Source organism: Anopheles nili, chromosome 2 (assembly GCF_943737925.1).
Source record: "Anopheles nili chromosome 2, idAnoNiliSN_F5_01, whole genome shotgun sequence".
NCBI lineage: Eukaryota > Metazoa > Arthropoda > Insecta > Diptera > Culicidae > Anopheles > Anopheles nili.
The window spans coordinates 33,200,269-33,223,947 of NC_071291.1; the positions used below are offsets into that span (position 1 = coordinate 33,200,269).

At 50.0% G+C, this 23,679-nt stretch overlaps 3 protein-coding genes across 3 annotated transcripts; 2 read left to right on the forward strand and 1 right to left on the reverse strand.

The window, feature by feature from the left end:
- The first annotated feature begins 1,944 nt into the window (after positions 1–1,944).
- On the forward strand, positions 1,945–18,788 carry LOC128730860 (uncharacterized). Its single transcript, XM_053823946.1, has 8 exons — positions 1,945–2,123; positions 7,930–8,446; positions 15,548–15,759; positions 15,834–16,017; positions 16,085–16,406; positions 16,491–16,975; positions 17,391–17,767; positions 17,849–18,788. The coding sequence occupies exons 1-8, from the start codon at positions 1,945–1,947 to the stop codon at positions 18,786–18,788; spliced, it is 3,216 nt and encodes a 1,071-aa protein (XP_053679921.1).
- Positions 2,159–3,368, reverse strand: LOC128730866 (leucine-rich repeat-containing protein 40-like). The gene has a single exon (XM_053823952.1). It carries the CDS (start codon positions 3,366–3,368, stop codon positions 2,262–2,264), a length of 1,107 nt encoding a protein of 368 aa, XP_053679927.1. The 3' UTR covers positions 2,159–2,261.
- Positions 18,789–20,209: 1,421 nt separating the features above from the next.
- On the forward strand, positions 20,210–23,353 carry LOC128730867 (glycine N-methyltransferase). The gene is made up of 4 exons (XM_053823953.1): positions 20,210–20,244; positions 22,136–22,521; positions 22,609–22,865; positions 22,955–23,353. The coding sequence occupies exons 2-4, from the start codon at positions 22,182–22,184 to the stop codon at positions 23,222–23,224; spliced, it is 867 nt and encodes a 288-aa protein (XP_053679928.1). The 5' UTR covers positions 20,210–20,244; positions 22,136–22,181; the 3' UTR covers positions 23,225–23,353.
- The last annotated feature ends 326 nt before the right edge of the window (positions 23,354–23,679 follow it).

Consider the following 23,679-nt stretch of genomic DNA (forward strand, 5'->3'; position numbering starts at 1 on the left):
TGCCTTTTGAGGGGGGTTTGGAAAAGATTTTTTTGTACTTAACCCCTTCACAGATTGATTAAACTTTATTTTTCCTCATTTGCCTTGTGCACTGTTATTTCTTAATTTTTATGAGCATACATAGATTCTCCATGAATATATGTATTGCGATTTTTATCTTTTATGTTTAAATCGTAAAATTTTTATACATTACTACAAATTTTTGATGGAAGGAAATGCCCACTAGCTATGGAGCTTTTGATTTTATGAAGTTTAGGGCACGTTTTTTCCAAACCACAAATAAAAAAGGGTGACAAGTTTTTGACCCGTTTTTCAAAATTGAAGGAATGTGAAGGGGGTAAATTGCAGATTGTAAAGGGTTGTCAAGAATACATTCATTGCAAACAAAGCTGAATTTTCTTTTGATTGATTGTTACCACCATCACTGGTGCCATCTCAACAATCAGGAATAACTGTCAAACATGTCTTTGATTTGAATTCACCATAGGAACAAAGCATGGAAAAGAATAGTTAGAGAGCTAGACCGCACAGGTATTATTTAAAACTAAGCATTAGATCGATAAGTGTAGAGTTTATGATCATTTTAAAAGTACTTGCATTCATTATTTTCTGAATATATTTAACGGCATTGAGAAAGCCAGCTCTGGTGATAGAATCTTTCGAGAGAGCTTTCGAAAAAAAGGCTAGCTTCACCGCGTTCTAGAAAGTAGAGCTAGTTATTATTCGACAGTGCCAATTAAACCATTTGCCACTCGCTTCTGAATTGGCATTGAACCAATCGATCAGTTCCTCTTTTGCTTCCGACGTCGCATCTCATGGTCAAGCAGTTGCCATTTCTTCTGCCACGAGTTGATTGCGCACAATTTTCCATTTTCTCAAAATTAACCATACACCCTCGCGCGCTGCGGCATCCCAAACAAACTCCGCTTGCGAGCAGCCCGGTGGGGGCTCAAATTACCAGAAACAAATATGCAACTCCTCAATGGCGTCGATTGATCGGCGAAGCTCGTGCGCCTCCATCACGCAATGTAACCATATTAACCTTCTTCTTTCTATCGTTTTTCCGCTTCCACCGATTCCAGCAAAGGCCGCCACCATCATCATCATGCCCATCGCCGTCACCGACACCGTCATCATCGAACGTCCATAGTTTGCGTCATTGAACTTGAAAACAGCGGATTCCAACCTCGTTCGATCGGCATAATGCACGTACGCTTCAATGGTGCAAAGTGAATGAGCATCATATGCAATCGGACGCACCACGGACAAGGAATGGTCGTATGTTTTAGGGTCAGCATCGTGGCCGTGAGAGACAAAGAGAAACAAACGACCTATCAAAGGGACCACTTGCGGCGGGGAAGCCCAGATTTCACGACACACTAAGGGTTCCGTTACGGGTACGGCGTTATTACTCGATGGTCGGCACTTCAACAGCGGCCATTTGGGAAGCAAGTGGACCACACTGTAAAGCCTTCGCGCTGCCCAGCAGCATAAGCATCGCGAGCATGTTCGACTGATAGTGCGACCTCATCGCGATCAAGCATTGATTACCGATCGAAGCAAGCGCTTCTCGAGTGAACTGCGAGACGGGGCGAATAATTGGTTCGGAGCCCGAAATGGGTCAAGAGCAGGTGTTCCGTGTGTCGAACGCGACGTTAATGGTTCTCTTACGCGTTCCATGGTGATGGGTCCCAAAAATTGGGAAAGTGCCACAATTGCGATGTAACTGAACTAACAGCAGAATAAGCAGGCCCCATCGTAGCACCGTTTTGTGGAAGAGTCCGAAGCTCTTGACACGTTTAGTGCGAGTAGTAGGCCGTGCTTTGTGCAGGAACATTGTGCTGTCAAAGTGCTCACAGGCTTCAAAACGAGCAGAAACTCACGTTCGGTGTGTGCGTTTCGAGGAAGGATGAGTGTAGTGTAGGCATTTTAATCGAAACTCGAATGAAAGCAATGGTCACGTACAACATGGACGGTTCGCAAAGAATGAGCCGCCCGAGGCGCGGTTCGAGTGTTTCCTCCGGCTTTCGGCTCATGGACTCCGACCAGCTGGACGCGCTGTCCAGCATCAGCCGAAACAGTATTTACAAGCTTAAAATCGACTCCATGTTCGACGACACGAGGTGAGTAAAGCAATGCAGATAATGGTGTTGGTGAATGGCACAGATCTATTCATTCAAAAGCGTGACAACTTGCTCGTAAACTAATCCATGTACTAATAAGATGCACAACAGTGAGAACCCTACCGAGCTAGGAACCGATTATCCTTCTTTCGGACGGCGCAATCGGGCCGCATCCTGGGCATCTGTCAGTTCATCCGTCAAACGTTTGATAGTTCGCTCCAGCTCTCGGACCGTGTTCACGAAGCGCCTTTCGAGCTGATCTTTCTCCTCGACCAATCTGCGGTACTTCTGCTCCAGCACGTTGTACGATTGCTTGAGCAGCTTGAGCTGATGTTCTTCATGTTTGTCATCTGGAGCAAACAGACGTTCGGCACGAGGTTGCGATTCACCTAGACGGCTGGTTCTTCCCAAAAACACCACCTCTTCGACAGCACTCGGCACGGTGGCGTAAGGGGCATTGTCTTCGTAACAGCAGATGCCTCCATCAAGCTTTTCCGAACACGCATGTTCCGCACCGTACACCTGAATATCCAAGTTCCAGATGGACTCACGGACGCGTGCCACCCACTCACAGCTCCACTGGTTATCTACAAGCCGTACGCGCTGCAATGAGGGCAAAACGCTTGGAAAGAAGTCGATCTGACGCAGCTGGTTGTGACTGACCCAGAGGTTCTTCAGCCGACCAAGGCGCAGTGCCGGGTGGACATCGAGCCGCACTATTCGGTTGCCCGAAAGGTCGAGCACGAGCAGATTGTCCATCACCTGGAACCAGTTGAGATTGACGTGCTCGAGCTGATTGTTCGAGAGGTCCAGAATCGAGAGTCCCACGAGGTGCCGAATGGTTGGCGGAATGGTCGACAGGGGGTTGCCGTTGATAATGAGCGTGTTAAGGTTACGGTTTTCCTGTGGACCCACCGCAAACTCGCGCAGCTCCGTATTATCGATGCGAAGGGAATGTAAGCCATCGGAGCGAAACGTAACCGCCGGGATGAAGCTGCCCTTGAGCGTGAGGAACGCCGTCTCGTCGAGTGCTTCGAACAGATGGACCGAGAAATGGAGAATTTCGCTGGATTCTATAATTATGTGCGTTGAGGTCGGAAATACGGTGGAATATTCATCCAATGGGTCGACCAGCGATACGCCATCGATGATGCACGATGAGTTCCGTTGGACTCGGGTGCACGCTATCACTTTGGCGATCGCGGGCGATGAGCAGATGATTACTGAAATTAGGCTAGCGCGCATACACGGGTGCATTAGAATCACTATCGTTCCATTAACGCAAACACCACTCACATAAGCAACGGATGACGCATTGTGGCTATGTTTTCTCTAGCGGCTAACTTACGTTCGAAGAATCACCACAAACTGACCAGCCGCGATCTTCCAGCATCGATCACGGACTGGCGGCTACTAATCAACTAAAGCTGCTGGTCTTACACGTATCATAACATAACAGACTCCCAACGTACTTCATTTACACTGCACCGAGGGGATCTTGCAAGTAGATTCCTACGTTTTGCGTCTCAGCACCGGTCACCCCGTTGATGGTTTCGTTCTCAAACACTTTGAACGTTATCAGGGGTTTCATCGATTGACCATCGGAGTGGCCGTTTTGCTCCACCGGGGGACTGAGCTGGTCTAGCTCGGAGAGAATCGTTTTTGCAAGCGCCAGACGGGCTCGCGTAGGGCTGCTGTAGGAACAGCATAGTCCTCCGTTTTTGATTCTGTTTGCACAATCAAAATCCGTACCTAGTACGATGATCTTACGGGCCCAAATGCTTCGCCTGGCGTCACTGACCCACTCGCAGTCCCAACGGTTTTGCATGATCTGCGTGAACTTAAGTGCAGGGAACATGTCCGGGAATCGGTCTATCCGTGACAGTTGGTTCTGCTGCACGTCGAACATGGTGATCGCGGGCAGATCGACTTCTGGGCTTACTTCCACGCTTGACAGTTGATTGTCGGCGAGATGCATCACGCTCAGCAGGCTTAAACCACTGAATAAGGTAAGATCCACGGTCATCAGGCTGCAGCCAGATAGGTCGAGCATCTTCAGCCCATTAAGGAATCCCACATTGGCGGGAACTTCAGTCATGTGCCTCTCGTTTATTACCAGTGTCTGAAGCGCTGAGTCGGGTTCGGGAAGTACTTCGAAGCGGGCCAGACCGGTGTCACTGATTTTCAAGTTCTCTAGATTGCTAAGCCCGTACACAAGCTCGTGTAAGGTGCCCTTTCGCAGTTCTAGGTTCACAGTGCTAGCATCGAGCTGATGGAACAGTTCCGGACCGACGTACATTACCGACAAGTAGAACAGCTCCACGCTTCGGTGCTTCGGGAATGTCATAACAGTGTTTATGCTGGTGATGCTGGCACTTAGTATGATGCAAACATTCTCGTGGGGGCTATCTTGAACCGACATGAACGTCCGCCGATGGGAACCGATCGGTAGCTCGTGCACAATGCTACAGCTTATTTCCACTGCCGTGGCCGATTTGACAAAGAGCAAGAGCTGAAAAACACTAACGGAATTGTTAGCAATTCGCAAAGATGCACCATTTTTCACATTTCTTGCGTACCTTATAACTGTGAGGCTGCGCATCTTGGCGTTGATCCACAAAGGGAATGTTTTGGGAGCTCTATTGATAGTGGAATGAATTGCACGAGGCTAGAGATTGCCCGCATGCTTGCACTTTGCTACTGAGAGTCTCATCTGTGCCGAGAGCACAAGTTCAACGTTTGTAACACACCCATACCGATACACCATTACCGATTACTGATTACGATTTGTGAGCACTGTCGGTTGTTGACTGGAAACAGGCGAATCTTTACATGACAAAAACAATCACTGTTTGAATACGGTCGGATGTGGTTTATTGGTGTTTAAGGAACTAGGTGATACTAGCAGAGCGTGCAGTTGAAGCTGATTTACATCATACATTCGGATTTTTATTTTATGTGTGTCACACAAACTTTATGTGTGACTATTCAGTAGTTTAAAGCTAAAAACAAAACAGCTGATTCAGTGTTGTCAATCAATCGATTTTGAAACACACTTTCCATTCCATTTGCTGTGTAACATGTCCTAACGAGCGCGACCTTATCGGGGAACGATAAATCATCGTTTCACGACGAAAAGTAGCTCAAAATAGAGACTGCTTGGAGTGCAATGATATGTAGATGAAATCAGACGCCCAATCAGAAACAACTTTTCACCTGGCCAAGTCGTAATGAGATCATCCTCTAATGGACACCGTTAATTCTGCTCCAGTGCAGCGACCACCGTGATATACGTTTATCACAAGGTCCTTCATGCGGAGGCTGTCAGTGACGCGGCATTTGGGTCACCTATTTCCGTTGCACTTGTATTTCAATGACACTTACTGTCAGCTCGCGTGCAGCAAGAGTACCATCGCAGCGGTGGTATAGCCCCACATTGCCATTGGACGCATCCAGAGGACGCACGCTTCGATATGGGTCAGCTCAGATAACCCGCTCCAAATGCAACTCGGATCTAGGAGAACGACATTTTTCGCTTCCGGCTAATGGTGGTGGTCAAGGTGGAAAAACTGGTTGCATCAAACGTTGTGCTTTTGGACCCCTCCTCTGCGGCGTCATGCGTTTAATGTCGAGATAATTCCCGCCTGCTGTAGCGCTTAAACCCCTGAAGGTATGCAATGTGCTGACACGAACGGGTAAAAGCTTTCAGTGAATGTTGTGGTATTGCCGGAAAAGAGGTTTCTGTTTCAGTTTGTGGTTATAATATACTTGTCTCAGGATTTCTTTTTCATTGTTTATCTTTTGTTCTACACAAATAAGACACATAAATAATTCCACCGTTTCAAAAACAATAAGGAAACTATTTAATCAATGTATCCTTAAATTATTGGTACTATTTTTCCTCTATATACCTAATAGATACTATTTATTTACACTGTGATTATATACATATATATATTATATACCTGCGTACAAAAGTCAAGACATAATCAATAATATTCGAGTGACCAATAATATTGAGTGTCACAAGGAAATATTGTTTTAAATAAATGTTTAAAAAATACCCTCTTATAATTTGTAAAAAGGTGTATATCCTTGTTACAAGTACTTCTTGTCGTAGCACTCCACCTTATTCTTTGCGGAAAGATGCACTACGTGCTCTTTTATCGTTATCAGGCTAACTGAGGCGAATGAATCTCCCAAGCTCAAAGTCTCTTTAAAAACTATCAAAAATAAAGGTAACAGGCCAATAACGATGATAGAGCGATAATTCCCGCCCAAAAGCTCGCACCAAAAAGCTTCCAGACCGTCGGCACACAGCATTAGAAAGTTGTTTTTCTTGTACACCCGAGCACGATCGAATGCCCGCGTATGGAGGAAAAGAAAAGCACACCCCTCGAGCGCGGCAGCTGCGGAAGTGGTTTTCCTGCAGCGAACGCATGGAACCGAGGCGCGGAAATCTGTTCGCACCTAGGCTGGCCTAGGTTGAGCGCAACCGATCGCTCAATGCTCAATAGCTTGCAGTACGCGGTACCGTACGGTCGTGCTCCATCCGTTTGCTGCCTGAGACGCCAGGAAAATTGGCATTTCACTGGCACCGATCGTCGCATTGATATTCACGGTGTCCGTTCTTTCCGTCTTTGGTCAAATTTTACGCATACTCCGTGTCCGTGTCCGTGCGTTGGTGCGTGTCAGATTTACTTCTCGCGCTATCATGCAGTTGTTTAAAGTGCTTGAGTGCTGGATTCGGATTATCGTTACGCTAACGTACGATACTACCAACCGTGTGTAGTGAAGAGCCCGTTAGAGTTGCGAGCTGTGAGCGGTCGCGCATTCGATTGACCGAATTTCGCCTCGAAACCCGAAAAAAAAACGGCCTCGCGATAGCTCATAAATGTTTAATATCTTCCGGACCCAACTACAAACGCAGCGAGCGTGAGCATTCGTGGAGACTCCTCGTCAGTAACGTTTGGCCCGTGCGAAAGTGGAGCTGTAAGTGCGTTCGCGAGTGCGTAGTACAGTGTGCAGTGGATCTGTTTGCGGGCGACATAAATCAAGAAGGTCCTGAACAGGAGCGTTAGAATACGATCCTTGTGGACGCGGTGGAGAAAATGAGCTAATACAAACTGCAGTACATCGAAACGCGTGTTTCAGTGCCATAGTGAAGAATTCGTGCGACAAACCCAAGCAGCTTTCGATCCAATCGGGAGCGCGCACAGGATTATCGATAGCGAACAAGGACTATCAGTCTCCCGAACGACGGCGCCTTTTCCCTTCTCACATCGTGACGTTCCCGAAGCGCTAGTTTTAATGTGCAACCAGCAGTGCGTGATCGATGAGCGTCATCCGAACATTTCGGTTCAATGTGGCAAACAGTTAGTGACTTTTTTGTGTACCTAATCCACCAGCTATGCTTTTACGACCATAACAATAACAGTAACGCCAGCGGCTGCGATCATAACTGCAACAGTAGCAACCACTGTCATTACGGCTGCGGTGGTGATCATATTCACAATGGGTACGGTGGCAGCGGTAGTGTCGATCCTCCTACTAAGCCTACTAATTTCCTTTAGCGCTAGAGTAGCCATACTAACCACCGTGGAGCGCGAGAGCGCCGGGTAGAAGCTGGCAAGCTAGCGAGCTAGCAAAAGCTAACAACAATAAGCCCTCTGGAAATGATAATAGTCAATTGTGGCTGGCAAATGCATGTTCCGAGCGAGTAGTAGCGTGTTCTTCCTGTCCCGTCGCTGCAGTCATCCACCGGTTGCACTGATGCATCCCTTTCGTCTCTTTCGCTCCATTGCAGGTCGATCATAAGCCAGCGGTTAGATGATCGCAGCTCGCACAACGGCCGCCGCCGATCGTCCTCGATCAGTGGGCTGAGCCGAGGCAGTCTCGCCGGTGCCATCATCAATGATCGTGACAATCTGGACATCAGCACGGTAGCGAGCAGCTTGCGAGATCTCGGTGGTACTGCTGGCACCGGTGTCGTAGGTTCTTCAGCGTTGGCAGCGTCCGGAGGCTCTAATGGGGCTGCTGGAGGTCCTGGCACTGCGAATGGTGGTGGGCCTGCTGGAACGGCGGCAGGAGTCTCAAGAAATGCCAGCGATTCCCGGCGAGAGATCAGCAACAGCGTGCAGGCACAAATCGAGCGCATGTTCACGGATGTCGCGAAGGAAAACAACGGCAGCACGGGCACGGCCAATGTACAAAGTTTCAGCGTGCGCTGTTTGGGCTCGTTGCCGCTGAAGGATAAGGTGACGAGTCTGGTCGGTCTGCAGGAGCCTCTAAGGCAGCTGTATTTGAGCGGCGCTGGACATGGGGTGAGTTGAACGACATTCTGGCAAAGTGAAACGTCGCATTAACAATCGGGTATAATTTGCACCACAATGTCTAAGATCGCTATCGGGGTGCAGCTTTTGTAGTGGCCTCGATTACCTAACTAATCTGGTGCACACTGATTCGTGTTGCGCCGTTGCATCAGTCGCAAACCCCGTGCGGAAGTAAATCAAGATACATTTATCAACACACATCGCAAACGCGAGATTTTATCACCAGCCGTTAGCTCTTAATGAGGAGCACTACTACGGCATCTTTTATATTTTCGCGCTTGAGATCGGCCGATTCCTCGAGCCGCTTGGGGCCACCCAAAAAAGAAACACGCTCGTACACGGCATTGATTGGCCGAAAATTTCTTTTTCAAACAATTGATTCAATCACGTACCGGGGAGGTTGTTCGGTTGGGCATTTTTCCCTCTCGTTTGTTTGTTTCCGGAGCTTCGACAATCACTTCACACTGGGCACGGAAGTGGTGTATAAACGGATCCGCCATCAACACGCGCTTTGTTGCACCATCTGTCTTTCGAACGGGGCCAGTTGGTTTTTACTTTGCGATGCGCACATCGCGAATTCATGCAAACGTTTATGTACACTGTTGCGACTAAGCTCTCGTGAGCTGCCCATTTGGGGGTCTCTTTGTTACTACAGGAGGGAAACTCTCGTAAACGAAGCAACTTCCTATCTTGAAGCACTTAAAGTGTTGACGGCTCGTCAAACTGTACGAAGTATTGCGAGTCCGGTTTGGAGGGTCCGTTTCCAGTGTTCATATTTCGCCAAGTCGTTGACTATGGCTCGACTGGACTATTTGACCTGAATAGCGATCGGTTTCAAGTAAAGAAATGGCGATGGTTGAACGCATGTGCCTAAGCCCTGATAAGCTTCTTTCAAGCATCCTCAACGTTCGTCGAAGGCTCAGCAGATTTGCCAGATCCAATATTCAAATAACGACCATTAGGTGTGGTTCGCTGCTAGCGCGACTAGCTTGCTTTAATTGAGATATTTTCGAGCATCATCGGCGCAACGAACCGTGCTCATAACTGAAGACATCGCACCAGGATCGCTTCCACCAGGAAGGTCCGATTGAAATATCTTCTGCACTATATCTTACGCGAACGATCACTGTGGGGTGAACCTCGCGTCAACAGATAGTTCCGTTCGCTGGTTTTATTCGATTCGCTCCTCTCACTGGCCTGTGGGTGCGTTCGTTTTCGTAAATTGACCCCAAAGCCCAAAGCGTCGGAAACCGTGCCAGGTCTCTCCGAGGGCACAGGACCGAACCGGGCGAACACAGAAACTCATCTCCCGTAACGGCAGCGTTTTTCTTTTCGCTTTTTCCATTGGCGTGTTTTCTTCCCTACGCTATCCGTTTGTAGCACTTGTTTTTTTTTGGTGTCAGCCAAGACGGTTTGTTCCGTGGGTGTGGGTTGAACTTTTGCCAAGCAATTAGCAGGTCGCCCTGACCGGGAGTAGCGTTCCTTCCGGAGAAAAACCCACGAAAACGCTACCCATTTGAAGGGGCTAGTCCCTATCTGGTCGTTGGTTAGGTTTATGGGCAAACCGAGACACAAATGGCATGTTTAGTGTCTTGTACCATTTGGGTTAACGCGTTTAGGAGCTCCTGCAACTGACTGGAACGAGTGAAGAGACTCGTTTCTGCCACCTTACCAGCGATGCACTCTGTTGGTCATGATTCTGCGCTAGATTACGATAGCAATCTAGCCATGCTGTATTACCACTTTGGGCAGGATTAAACTTCAAACGATCTGCCTGAGTTTTGGTCGTACGAAAATTAGGCATTTTCGGGTTGTTGGTGAAGCTGAATCAACGGAGCAAAGCTGCAACTTTTTGGGCAACCTTGCTCTAGAAGCTCATGTGAGAAAATTAGTATATCATCATTCAACACAGCGATTCCGCAGCGTGAAACCCTTGCGCACGAGCCTTACCAATGGGCGGCATCGTCTGCTTTCCCGGGCGATCATTAAAATTCCCCCGAGACCGACCTACACAACCGGCAAGCGCGACTGTTTTAAATAGTCATAAACTCCGGTCCGGGAACAGCGCCCACGGTCGTGAATATATCTTAATGCTTTAAATTTGCTTTCCGTTCGGACGGTGATTTTTACTTTTCGCATATTCATGTGCACTTAGAAGCGGTCCGTTCGTTTGGCCGCACGTGCGCACGCAAACGTGCAACTCAAACAGCTCACGATGGCGAGCTGCCAAGACAAGGAAGACAGCAGAAACAAAAAAAAATATACACCCCCATCGGGTGGGTCTATATGACGCAGAGAAGCGCAGCAAAACACTCACGCACAAGGCACGTCACACCTTCACGACTCTCGGCCGCCGTCACGCTGGGGTGCTGGGGGAAATTTGTGGAAAGTGAAATGTGCTGCCACGGCGTGTATATCGCGTTCAACGCGCGGCGTCTGGGTCGATCGTGTGAAATCCCACCGGTCGGCAGGACGCTCCGAAAAGAAATCTCATAATGCGCCTAATTATGATCGGCAAAGGCGCTGACCGATTATGGCCGTGTTGCAGGAGGGGACACACACACACACACACACACACACACACACACACACACACGGGCGCATTGGCGCCAGGGCGCAGTGTTTAACGAACTGTGAAATGTGCATAAATCATCTCTCGAGCCGCGCGTCTCGTAACGTTGGTTGACGCAAGTGCCGCTCCTCGGTGAGTCTCTAAGGTGCGTTCAGGTCATCACAGGTAGGACGTTACGTTGCGTTTCGTGAAGGCGAACGTAATGTGAAATTTTGACCTAACACTCCCTGTTTGAAGGAGGATCACTTCGTCCTTGAATCCTGAAACGCTGACGATCGCGTTTCACGCCTAACGGGTTGAGAAATCGCCCCAAAATGGAGCAGGTCAAGCGCGATACTTGCAATAGAACTCAGCTGCAACTTCCAGCTCTTCCAGAGCTGACCCACATGGCTCGGACGCGTACCCCTTTATCGGCGAGGGCTTTTTTCGCTGGTGGCTGCCGAAAGTGGGCCAATATGGCGCTGGGATGCGGCCCTTCGGACCAGTTCCGGAGCTCGGTAGCCGATAGCGGTAATAGAAGCCTCGCGCCGACTGGAACTGGTTCAGTTTGACACACTTTAATTGCAACAATTTTTCAATTGCTTTCCCCGCCACCCATCCTAGGCGATCGGGGTTGGCATTGGGTGGAAAAAAAAGAGCAAGAAACGAGCGTCCTGAAGGCAACCGGACCGACTAGCCACCCGCCCGGGTGCTGACTTCACGTAGCAAGAAAGTAACCGAACGACCCAGTTATGCACCGGCTTCGGTTGCAGTATAAGGAAACCCATCGAGCACTCGGAAAAAGGAAACAGCACTGCTGGGTGGATAAAAAAAGCAACATTTCTAACGCTCGCAGAACAACGACACGAAAAAAGAAACGAAACCCGTCGGGTGGATTGGCGAGCGAAAGAAAAAAAAAACATCAAGATCGAAGCTGAATGCAAAACCAGTTCCATTCCGGACCGGACCCATTAGCGTAGGGTGGACGGCAGCGAGAAAATGCGCAAAAAAGCACCCCCGGGTGGTTTAGTTTCGATTTCCCGGAGTGAGCTATTTTTTTTTGTTGCGCCTGCTCTAATTATTGTGTTTGCAGTGGTAATCACATAAATGCTAAAGTATTATTGATTCGATTGTCGAGCCCGAGTGGGGGCTTTTTTTGTGTGCCGTTACACGTGCGATGTAAAATTGCTGAATGGCGAATAATGGTGATTGTACGTTTTTCGGTGGAAAATTCCCTCCTGCTGCTAGCCAACATTTACAGCACGTGCCAATCGCTTTAAAGTTTGTTGGTTTATTGGCAAACCGATGCATACGCTGGCAGTCAGAATAATCGTACTAGACTAGAAGAAAAGATCTAACCACACAACAAGGCCCTCATCGAAACGAGCGCTCGATGTTTCCGTTTTTCCGCGCATTTTCCCGAAGCGCTGTTTGTGTGTATGTGTGTGGTGATCTGGTGTGCTGATTAAACGGTCAAGCTGATCGCGAGGAGAAAGGCACCCGGGAGACGAGTGCCGTGGTTTTGATTTGAAATCCAAAATTTCACCCAAATACGCATCGAAGCGCCACCGAGCGATTCGTTGATCCATCGGGGGCGCGTATTTTCGGCTACGGTCTCCGCGATGGTTGGTTTTATTTCGTTTCTGGCCGCTCGCTTTGTAGCGCCCGATTTTTCCTTCACTGCCCACGCTGGCTTGGTCGTCAACGTTTGCGATGCTTCGTTGATCGAGCTGAGTGAGCTGGCGAGATCGTGAGTTGATCGTGTACGTTCGATGTATCACTAACCGGGAAGCTTTCTTCCAGCATCGATGAAAAACCCATCCCGTATCGTAATCGACCAGCTGCGCACTCCATTTATGCTGCGGCGCACGGAAAACAATGCACCACACCGAGTGCGGGTTTCGCTGATAAAGGGAAAATGCCGAAATTTTCCCCTTTCAGCGCGCGTTGGCCCCATTGTTTGGTTTAGCGATGGCTGGCGTCTTCCTTGCATGGGTTTACATGTCAATGGTTGATCGTGATCGGTGCTCGAAGCTTCGTTTGGCCTCGATACGCGCAGCAAAGTTGCGCTTGCCGAAAAGGGAGCGATTTTCCACGCGCCTGGTGAAGATAGTGTTTTTGCGGCCGAAAGGCTGCCACTGACAGCCGAAATGGTTCCGTTGTTTTTTTTGGCACGCTCCAACTTCAATTTTCCATGCCCCATTTGCATACGATATGGAGAGGATGATCGTGCCCAAAATGGGCCGGAGAGAAGAAGAAAAAAAACGGCAACGAAACTTTCGCCACCGACGAGCGCTTTTAATGAGCACGAGTACGGTTCAAGTAGCTTTTAATTTCCGCCAGCGCTAGTCAACGAGTGCGACCTTCCCCAGGCGGAAGCTTTTGCGCAAGAGGACTGCTCTGACGCGCTTTAGAGACGTTTTAGCGGACGTCTTTTGCTGCTTGGTTTAATTGCTGATTTGGCATCGCGGTAAGGGTCGGGAAAAAGTGAAAACCCACCCACCGGACGACGGATCGTCTCTATCGTCTATCTTCCGACGTTTCCTTTGAGCAGCTCTGCTTTTTTTTTCATTGTCTTTTTCGGCTCCTGTTGTTCGAAGGAAGGTGAAAGTGGTACCTAATGAGACCGCCATTAGGTCTCGCACTGCAAAACATTACACGAGTTAAAGCATGCTCCTCTAATTGAAAGAATTACCCCGGTCGCGTGCCAATTGGCCCACGGTGCAAAACAACAGTTTGTGGCTTTTCTGCGTGCCTTTGGTGATGCGAAAAATAATCTTCATCCTGAACGGCTTACCCGTTTAATAGTATGAGAAGATGTGAAATGGACATTTGACAAATTCTGTACATTTTGAAAGCTCTTTTGAGCTGTTCTGTTACGCGAATCACAGATTTGTATGTGCACATATAATCAGTATTGACCGTCTGGGAATAATTAACTCATAACACATATTACAAATAATGCCTTCAGTACGTCGCAAATTATTCAAATTAATGCTCCTGATACGTTGGAGCAGTTGGTTGGGTAGGCAATATAATTTTGATGGTTAGAAATAAGCTCATAGCTTAACAATGCGGCACAAACCTGCTGCTTACGCACTTGGCAAGAATGCACAACGAAATCTGCTGACCTAAATGATGCCCACAGCGTGCTTTTCTAAACAGCCTTCAAGCGCCTATTAGGACCGTTTAAAGTGTGTGTATGTGTGTGAGTTTAAAGCCTTTTCCAGCCCACTCCGGCCTTATCGAGCAACAAAAGCATTGTGCCTAGGACCGTTCGACCAGTAAGGGTTTTTTTTTGCTTCTCCTTAGCTCGCCTAAAATTACTTTCCACCTTGCGGAGAAAGATAATCCCGTTACGCCAAAGCCCCCCATCGTTGTTTGGCGGCGATAATGATTCGTACGTACGTGGCCGAAGAATAACGTAATTGCTCAGCCTCGTAGGTCAACATCGCCATCGCCGGTGAGGCCAGCTGCTGGGCCAGCTGAATGGGACGGAACCGGCGGTTATACTATCGCTTTTCGCCTTTTTCCGGCGATGCGGAGGGAAAATTGAGAAATTACAGTTATCGAGCTCGGCTCGTTATCACTCCAGCCGGCATACAAATTTCACCTTGCACCTTCAAACAAGCTGGAAAGCCCATGGTGGAAAGTCCCTGCCTCCGTCGGTGTGGATCGCTATCTCACGGTTCTGGAACGCTTCCCAGCCAGCTAATTAATTGAACGATTACCAAATTAGCTAATCATCGCTAGCCGCGCATCGTGCGAGCGCATGGGATGAATGCCTGCAGCCGATTAGACTGGGGGATCCGTTCATTAGGTCCGTGGAAAAAACAAGGTTCACCGTTTGGCAAATTTGCAACCGTTTTGATTTTTCACCCAGAATTATGCGTCATTAGTATTAGTGCGAGATGCGCAAAATACCTTCACCGTTGCTGATCTTAGCATTCAGAAACCTCCTCCTGACAGCTTTAAGCTCGTGTCGAATGAACACTCTTTTCGATTAGCGAGGTGTGAATCGACCAGGCGAAGGTTGAGGGCAACATAAATTCGACCCGCTGGTGGGGTTTTATGATGCCACTGCTCATTTATGTCATCGCCGCACGACGCGTGCAGCCGATGTTCACGCTGACCACCATAACTATTTGTGTTAACCGTTAATTATCAAACTGTGCCACTTATCGGAAGCCCGGTCGATGGGTGGAAAATAAAACGCGAGACTCCGCGAGGTGAAATTCCACCGATCGAGCGGTGAATTTTACGCGTTTCTTTTCCACACCAATCCAGACTAGGTGTAGTTTTTCATCACAACCAATCGGAAAGCATCCAAAAAAGCGATGAGTTGGGTCTTCTTTTTTTCCTCGCGTGGCATGCTTCCTGAACACCGTTTCTCTTCATGCTTCCCGATCGATGGTGATGCTCGGAAAATGGGTCAACTCGCATGAGGTCAACTGGGGGTCGACTTAAGGCCCCCTGTCGCGTCACTGACGTCGACTTCAATGACTAATGGACCTTTTTTTTTGTTCGCCCTCTTTCACCAGACACAAACCGGAGGATCGCTAGACATCAGCCCCATAGGACTACGGGTCAGAGCAGGCAGTGGGAAGGAACCAGCCGTTACACCCTTCCAAAACATCGCTGTCTGGTCGGCGGTGAAGTTTGTGGTGTCCGGAGCTGAGGGAGGCGCTGCCTTTTTGCCACTCATCACCGATCCAGAGAACATCGACAAAAGCTCACTGTTTCGGCCGCTCAGGTAAGTCTGAAAATACACTTTCTCTCGTGGTTGCTAGAGCTGAGATAACATTACTTGTCGCTTTTGCGTTCCAGTGCCGCTGATAAGCGACGACTGTCATCAGGCATCCATTCGCCGCTGTTCGCGATCGTGATGCGATCGACGACTGTGCCGCGTCAGCTGGAATGCCACGGGTTCGTCTGCCAAACACCGGAAGATGCCATCGTGATCGCTGCGACGCTCTACCAGAGCCTGATGGCGCACATGAGTGGTGGCGATGTAAGTGTCTCTTTGATCTGGATGGATCGAACACGATCTCGATCTCATTGATCTCGATCACCCACAGAACCAACGCCCAAAACGCCCCAAGAACCGGAACGGCGTTAGCTGTATGAGCATCGCAAGCAGTACTGTCACGAGCAACACCCATCTGCCGGGAGGTTCTACCAAGCTGTCCTCGAGGCGTTCTAGCGCCAGTCAGCGCAGTATGTTGCCACCTCCACCGAGACCGCCGCGCATGAAACGCAGCGCGACGAGTTCGTTGAGTGGCGAGAGTGACGTCATCGCAGGACGAAATGGCGAGGACGAGTCCTCGACCGAGGAACGTCGCAAGAAGAACGTCAAGAGCAAGCGACCACCGCCGATTCCACCGAATCCACCACGCGCAAGTAAGTGTTCTTTGGAGGGTGATGGCCATTCACCAACAGCGCCAGCTAACAAGGACCTTCTGCTATGGTTCTGTGCTCCCGCAGTCTCCAATAGACCACCACTGGACGAGATCTACACCGATCGCAGCCATTCCAATGACGAAACCGGAATCGCGGCCAAGGAAGGCCCATATCCGGCGCTCACCGACAACTCCACCGGAGACATCCTGACGCGGGTGGCCATCCCGAGGTCCGGCTCCTTCCTGAACACGGCCGGGCTCACACGGTACAAATCACGCGCCACCCGGCGCCACACGGGCAAGGTGGGTGGTGGGGGTGGATCGCCGCTCGGGTTCAGTGAGCTGTTCAACGAGTTCCGGCTGCAGGAGAACCTGCACTCGCTCGACGAGATACTGAATGCCATAATCAACTCGGACGGGATGTCCTTCAACGATCTGAAGCCGATCTACAAGGAGTTCCTGCTCAAGCTCGCCGTCACGCTGACGAAGGACGAGCTGTACCAGCGCTCGAAGAGCATCATGCGCCGGCAGAAGAAGAAAAAGTTGAAGCGAAGAAACAGTAACGTGCAGGTAAGCTGGGAGGCGGTGTACGAGAGTCGATACAGGTTGCGCATTCGGACGTAGAGCGGACTTAGAGAGTACAACGTAACGACACAGTTAACGCACACCTTTCCCGTAGAGTAGACGCACCCTGTAGACCCGTAGAGCGTAGACTGAGGTGCACGTAGCTACTAACGCCTCTTCCCGTAGACACTGACCATCTGACGCACGTAGCCGAAGTCTAGGGCCCAGCAAACGACTTGTACTGTGTGTGTGTGTGTCTGTAGACGAGCGCAAGTGCGAAGACCCAATAAAGTGGCTGTTTTTTTCAAACTAAAACCGAACCCTATCTGTCGTCTAACCTCTCACTCTGCGTTGGTCTTAGCTTAACCACCTGCCAGGCACAGCTAATCGAGCTCCCAACCCATCTTCGCTTTTGTTGCAGAACCAACGCCGCAAGCTGCTGATCGGAGCCAAAGGTCTCCGGAAGGTGTTTCGCTTCGGTAAGTTTCGCAGCAAAAAAGGCAGCCACACGGCCGGCAACTCCGGAGCCGGTTCACGTGATGCAACGAGCGGCCATGGCGTCGGCAACGGGCGAACTGGTGGCATCGGAAACGGAACTACTGGAAGCGGTGGTGCGCTCACCGGCGGGCACGGTACGGCAGCGATTGGCCGGGCACATCAGCTCGCAGACCAGCTATCACTGGATCTTAAAGCGACCGGCAAGAAGGACCGATCACGAATTGCAACTAGTGGTTCGGAGGTTTCAGACGCTCGACATGAGCATACACTGACCGCGCACAATCGAAACAGCTCCAGTGGGTAGGTTCTCAGATGTGGCCGTCACCACCTTAAGGAACCGCAAGTCGCTAACCGCAGGTGTTTCGTTTCCCCAAATTTCAGGTATGTGTCGTGCTCGGAGTGCAGTTATGACTCGGATGCGTGCACTTGTACATCAGCCGACCGGTGCTACTGCAGTCTGGGTGGAGATGATATCAACGCGAAGCTACATCAAGCCAGCAACCGCAGTTCGGCACCAAGCTGTCGCAGCGAGGACAAGTGCTACTGCTCGATGGGTGAGACACCCAATGAGGATGGTTCGACGACCTGGTGCGATACGGACAGCTGCCTGAGCAACGAGAAGTGCTACTGCTCCACACGCCACGGTCAGGTTGCGAAGTGTGGCTCAAAAGTCGGTGTTGGAGCACCGGGTATGACTAAGCCATCAGCCGGTGGTAAAAGCGCCAAGGTCGATAAGCTTGCGCTGGACTACGAGCTGTTCACAGTCGGTGGTAGTGGCCGTCCTGTGAAGGCATCTGAGGCACTCAGCGTGAAGAAAACGGTCGAAGTGGCGGCTGAGTTTGCGGACGTAAAGCTCAGCCAAACGACGGACATCACGAACTTGAAGGGTGACGTGACGACCAGTGGCACATCCGGTAGCTCATCGTTGACCTCCACGACACGGAAGTCCGTCGAACATCGGGGTGCATCTGGACGACATCATGGCCACAATCACCATCATACGCATCATCACCGCGATCAGGAGAATGATCAGAAGCGCTCGAATGCAGGACCCGGTGGCAACAGTGGGCTACACTACCACAGGCATCACTACAGCACCAGCACGAAGAAGAAGAGTCTGCCACAAGGGCAGCTTCCGGGTGGTGACTATCAGTACATCCACTCGACCCAGTCGGACCTGATTGTGCGCCAAGCCACGGGTAAGACGCACTCAGAGCTGAAGAACCCGAAACGACTCACCAAGTCTGAGAGCTACTATCAGGCTGGTCGTCCTGTGAGCTCCTCGCTGGGTCTAGAGGACTCCCTGGGCTATCTGCCGTAGGCTGACCTGCCGTTGATGCCTTTCACCTATCTGTTTGATTTGCGTCCTGGGCTCAGGTTTTTCCTGAAAGTAAACGCATCCACGGCCCTCATCCGACGGATCGATCGCTCAGCCGTTGGAGGGCGCGATGTCGTTTACTCTCAGCGAAGACGAGAGCTCCAGATGCGCTTTTTTTTGTTTGGTTTTCACACTCTACCTATCCGGCAGAGTATCCTTCGCGAGGACCTCCCGGAATATCGCGCTCTTTTATTTGCGGACATGCGTGGGAGGCAAGATATTGGCCTTTAAACAGGGCTTTCGGGGCTGGTTTTAGCCGAGGTTATATCGAAAAAAAGCGTTTGAGTGAGAGAGAGAAAGAGATAAAGCTATAAGCTGTACAATTTGGTAACGGTTGGGTAACTAGAACGTTGGATTATTTTAAATGCGCGCAGTAGCTCTTAAGGCAGCCGATTACACTAAGTTTAAGGATGGCAGCGCAACGTGCGCTGGTTATTTCCCGCGGTGTTCGTTTCGTATCTGTCCTCTGTATGGTCCTCCGGACTTGGTTACTTTTCCAAGTACTTCCCGAGCGGAAAGCTCGAACGCAAGAGACTTACTATTTATTATAGGCATACTTTTTTTTTAAAACAAATTAATCCCGGAACCACATCGGGTCGAACTAACAAACGGTGCAATATAAACACAAACGTCGAGGCGATCGACTCCCTTTTTTTCTGTGCAATCAAACGATGCTATTCTCGACGTGTCGGATTTAAGTTGTAGTAATAGTGTGGGTCTAACGATAAGCGGAAACATAGTGCAATAATAAACTAATGGAATTAATCGTACAGCGTTTGGTTGTCGCCGTTGGGTAGATATCACCGTCATTATTCCATTTGTGGCTTCGTGCTTCAGATGCATGGCGCTGAAGACACGGTATTTTTAAGGGTATGTCTAGGAGGTGTATAAAAACATCCGAAAGTCGACGCTCTCGTGCGCAAGCAATACAACAGGTTGAAAGGGCATCACCACCAGCTGAGTATTATCGCAAAGGTCCACGAAATGACGAACACACACAGTGTGTACCGCTGATAGGATGTTGTGTTGTCGTAGCTCTTGTTGTTCAGGTTGTACTTCTGCTTTTTTTGCTGCTGCTGCTGCTGCTGCTGCTTTCACAGCTAGATTCGCACCATCGGTTGTTTGTGCGGTTCAGCGTTGGAAAAGCGTTCGCTTCCCGGAGGCCTGTGCAGGCCGAAATCTGCTTTATCACCGTATTTGTCTCGTCCGCGATAAGCGCTCGATCGAGCCTGGCTAACCAGGAACCACGACAACGCGGCACAATGTTTTGCAAGCAAGAAACGATCCACCGTGTCGTCATGCCGTCCCCGGCACTCAGGGAAGACCCTTGAAGCAGTCAGCAAGTGGCGTTTGGTACGAGAGGTTCCACATCCGAAATCGCGCGACGAACGATTCCGAGGTAAGTGTGAAGGATTTAAGGCCATGGTGAATTCTAAACCCCCCCGGGAGCCATCCTTGACCGTGACCGTAGGGAGTGTGTGTTGCACAATTAATTTCGACCAGTTTATTCCTACCACGTACGCATGAGGCACTTACGGCAAGCGATCGCTTCCGGCGCTAGAACGATCGCGCGCGTGATCGTGCCGAGAATGAGTTGTTGTGCCGAAGGAAACTACAAACGACCGGGCTCTCGTTTGTGCTTTTGGGCTTATGCAATCCTTTGCCCCCCCGGGGTGGTGATCTCGTGTACAGTTCTCGTGGGTATATGTGCGCTACCACGTACGCACGCGTGGCGTGGAACAGTGGAATTAACATTGAATCGTAGCTGAACCGCCATCACGATCGTGTGCACGATCGCGCACGATAAAGCATAAAGGCTCCGCAAAAGCAGCACCCGCAGGAGTCAAATGTCAAACTTACCCAACCTTACGCGGGCGTATATTTGTCGATCCCGACGGATGTCATCACGCGGTGGATGCAAAACAAACCATAAATTAACGGAATAATTTAAACACGGACGGTAAATCAAACTCCACTTGGCTTGGTGCAATTTATGTCGCGCGCGCACAAATGCCAACGCCTTTTCAAACACACGACCTACCGGAAGGGCTAATGTGTGTAATGAGTGGCTTCACCGAGAGCTAAACCTGCACGTTGCACTGCTGGTGCATTGTGCATCGAGCGCATCTTTCCGGCGTCACGTTTTTCCACCCATTGACTGCGACCGACGGTGCATTTCCGTGTGGTTCCGATGGTTCTTGACGTCGAGTCATTCGCAGATGCTCATTAGCTTTTCCTTTTTCACGCGCCCAAGCCGCGGCACTACATGAACCGTTAGCGTTCGACTGTGGTGCCAGCTGTCATGTGGAATCGTAGAATCTCACGCGCTAACCCTAGACGTACGTGGCGTTGTCGCGCGCCTCCACGTGGGAAACATGGCACGCTGATCGACGATCGATCGATGCAATCCATCGCACGTAACGCAGCACGCGAAACACCGGGCATTGCGTGGCTCATTATCTAACCTTTTATATCCAAATCGTTCTAGATTTCCGCGTTCGACAGCACACTTTTACTCGTTCGCCCGCCCAGGTTCGTCGTCGCACGCGGCGCAATTACTAGAACCGGGCACATTACACCGACACCACTTTCAATCGGACGTCCAGAAACAATTAAACAAGCATCTAATGCGATGTAATGACGGTAATAGGCGGGCCGCGAAGGGGAAAAAATGCACCCTTACATTTGTGAATGTGGATTGTGCGTGTTTTCTTTTTTATTTTGTGTGTATGCTCGTTACCACAATTAGCACCTTGCAGTTGCTCTGGTGGGGCTCCCGATCCCGAGCACGAACATATCACGGAATCATGCTCCAAACCGCCAATGTTGCTACGCGTGCGCCGATAAGTGATGCGTAGTGATGCTTCGTTTTCCGTGAGCATGCTTTCCAAGTTGCCAAGGCACCGTGCCTGTTTTTTTTCCACGCGTTCTTATCGCGCAAAACCTAAGGGACCATTGAGCGATCGGTGTTATTATAGGGAACACATTTGATAACATCGTTCCACAGTTTGTTTACAGAATTGAAAAATATCTGCCAATCCGGTTGTTTGCTTGAGCTGAAATTTCATTTGAAAAAAAAAGCAACCAAACCTACTGTAAAAGAGTCTACGCTGCTTTTTCGAACAGTTTCCTGCTCTAATGAAGGCTGAAAACGGTGATAAGGCAGACGAAAAATAAATCTCGTTATTATGTGTTGGGAATATGCGATGCGTGCCCCACGATTGCGCTCACGTCAGCGCACAACGTTGGGTTAAAGTTTAATTCGTGGTTTTTTTTCGTTTCCTCAGCAGTTTTGGAGCATTCCAGAATTCAAAAATAACATCACCACAAACCACCATGCCACAGGCCGACACCGTGTTCCAGTCCCGCTCGGACGGTATCTCCGCCGAGGGTGTGCGCGATCAGTACGCCGACGGTAAGGCGGCAAAGGTGTGGGAAATTTTCATCGGTGACAAAAAATCCCGCACGGAAAACTACCGCAACTTCCTGGTGGAGAAGCTGCGAGAAAATGGCGTGCGGCGCATACTCGATGTGGCGTGTGGAACGGGCGTCGACTCGATTATGCTGCTGGAAGAAGGCTTCGAGGTCGTGTCCATCGACGCCTCGGACAAGATGCTGAAGTACGCGCTGAAGGAACGGTGGAACCGGCGCAAGGAATCGAGCTTCGATAACTGGGGTGAGTGACATTCGGGTGAAGAAGATCACTTGGTCGAGCTCGAGGATCTCAAAAATCGTGACATTCCACCAATCGGTGTACTTGCAGTCATCGAGGAAGCGAACTGGTTGACTCTCTACGACGACATTAAGCATCTGCTCAAGGGTGGCTTCGATGCGGTCATGTGTCTCGGTAACTCGTTCGCCCATCTACTCGACAACTTTGGAGACCAACGCGAGCAGATCCAAGCCATCAGGAACTTTGAGAAGTGCGTCAAACCCGGCGGTCTGCTGCTGATCGATCACCGTAACTACGACAACATCATGGACACGGGAGCGACACCCTCCAAGTGCATCTACTACAATGTACGTTCTGCTAGCTCACCACGCTAGGACTGCTCGAGCTCACAAATGAACCTTTCTCCTTTTCCTACACACTCATGCGCACCCAACAGAGCAGCCACACGACGGACATCAAAACTTCGGTACTGTACGTAGCCTCCAAACCGACGCTGGTCACACTGGACTACCAGATCAGCACGGGTAGCGAGGTCAGCGAGTTCCGGCTGTCATACTACCCGCACAAGCTGCGCGTCTTCGAGGAAATTCTGCAGTCCCTTTTCCACGCGGCACGTTCCCACGAGATCTACGGTGACTTTAAACCCCTGACGGGCGTCTCCAATCCGGCCTTCTACATTCACGTCGTTCAGAAGGCGACGTCCTAAGCGTCCTGCGACGCTCGGCCCCAACGATTAGACCGATTGATCTGACATCACGCCACCGACACGGGACGACGGAGTTTTATCTGTAAATAAACGCGCGCCAGTAGAACCGAAATAAAGCAACTCACGCGCCCGGTAGCACTGGTTTTTCCACTGACCTAGCCCATTCGCAGGCCCACCTAGATGGCCGGTAGGGGTTGTCGTGCGATGGACTTCCCACACCCGGTCGCGGTCACCATACGTGACTAGGGCTAGTGCCGGTACGAGCGTGTCGGCCTTGCGCTCGATAGCAATTATTATTTTCGCCCAGGCTATAGGCGGATTGCATTGGAAGCACTGAATTTAGCTCAATGTTGTCGCCCCTTCTTATCGTCCAGCTCGGGTTAGACGCGTGCGCGAACCGTGCTCGTAAATCATCCCACAATTTCGCTGCCGCTTGTTAGCGGGCTGCTTTTGCT

Bases quoted from the DNA above. Each gene is read 5' to 3' on its own strand.
- LOC128730860 (XM_053823946.1), top strand. From the start codon at position 1,945: ATGAAAGCAATGGTCACGTACAACATGGACGGTTCGCAAAGAATGAGC. The intron at 15,760-15,833 runs GTAAGTCTGAAA...TTTGCGTTCCAG, and splicing joins TCACTGTTTCGGCCGCTCAG to TGCCGCTGATAAGCGACGAC. The intron at 16,976-17,390 runs GTAAGCTGGGAG...CTTTTGTTGCAG, and splicing joins GAAGAAACAGTAACGTGCAG to AACCAACGCCGCAAGCTGCT.
- LOC128730866 (XM_053823952.1), bottom strand. From the start codon at position 3,368: ATGCGCGCTAGCCTAATTTCAGTAATCATCTGCTCATCGCCCGCGATC.
- LOC128730867 (XM_053823953.1), top strand. From the start codon at position 22,182: ATGCCACAGGCCGACACCGTGTTCCAGTCCCGCTCGGACGGTATCTCC. The intron at 22,522-22,608 runs GTGAGTGACATT...GTGTACTTGCAG, and splicing joins ATCGAGCTTCGATAACTGGG to TCATCGAGGAAGCGAACTGG. The intron at 22,866-22,954 runs GTACGTTCTGCT...CGCACCCAACAG, and splicing joins CCAAGTGCATCTACTACAAT to AGCAGCCACACGACGGACAT.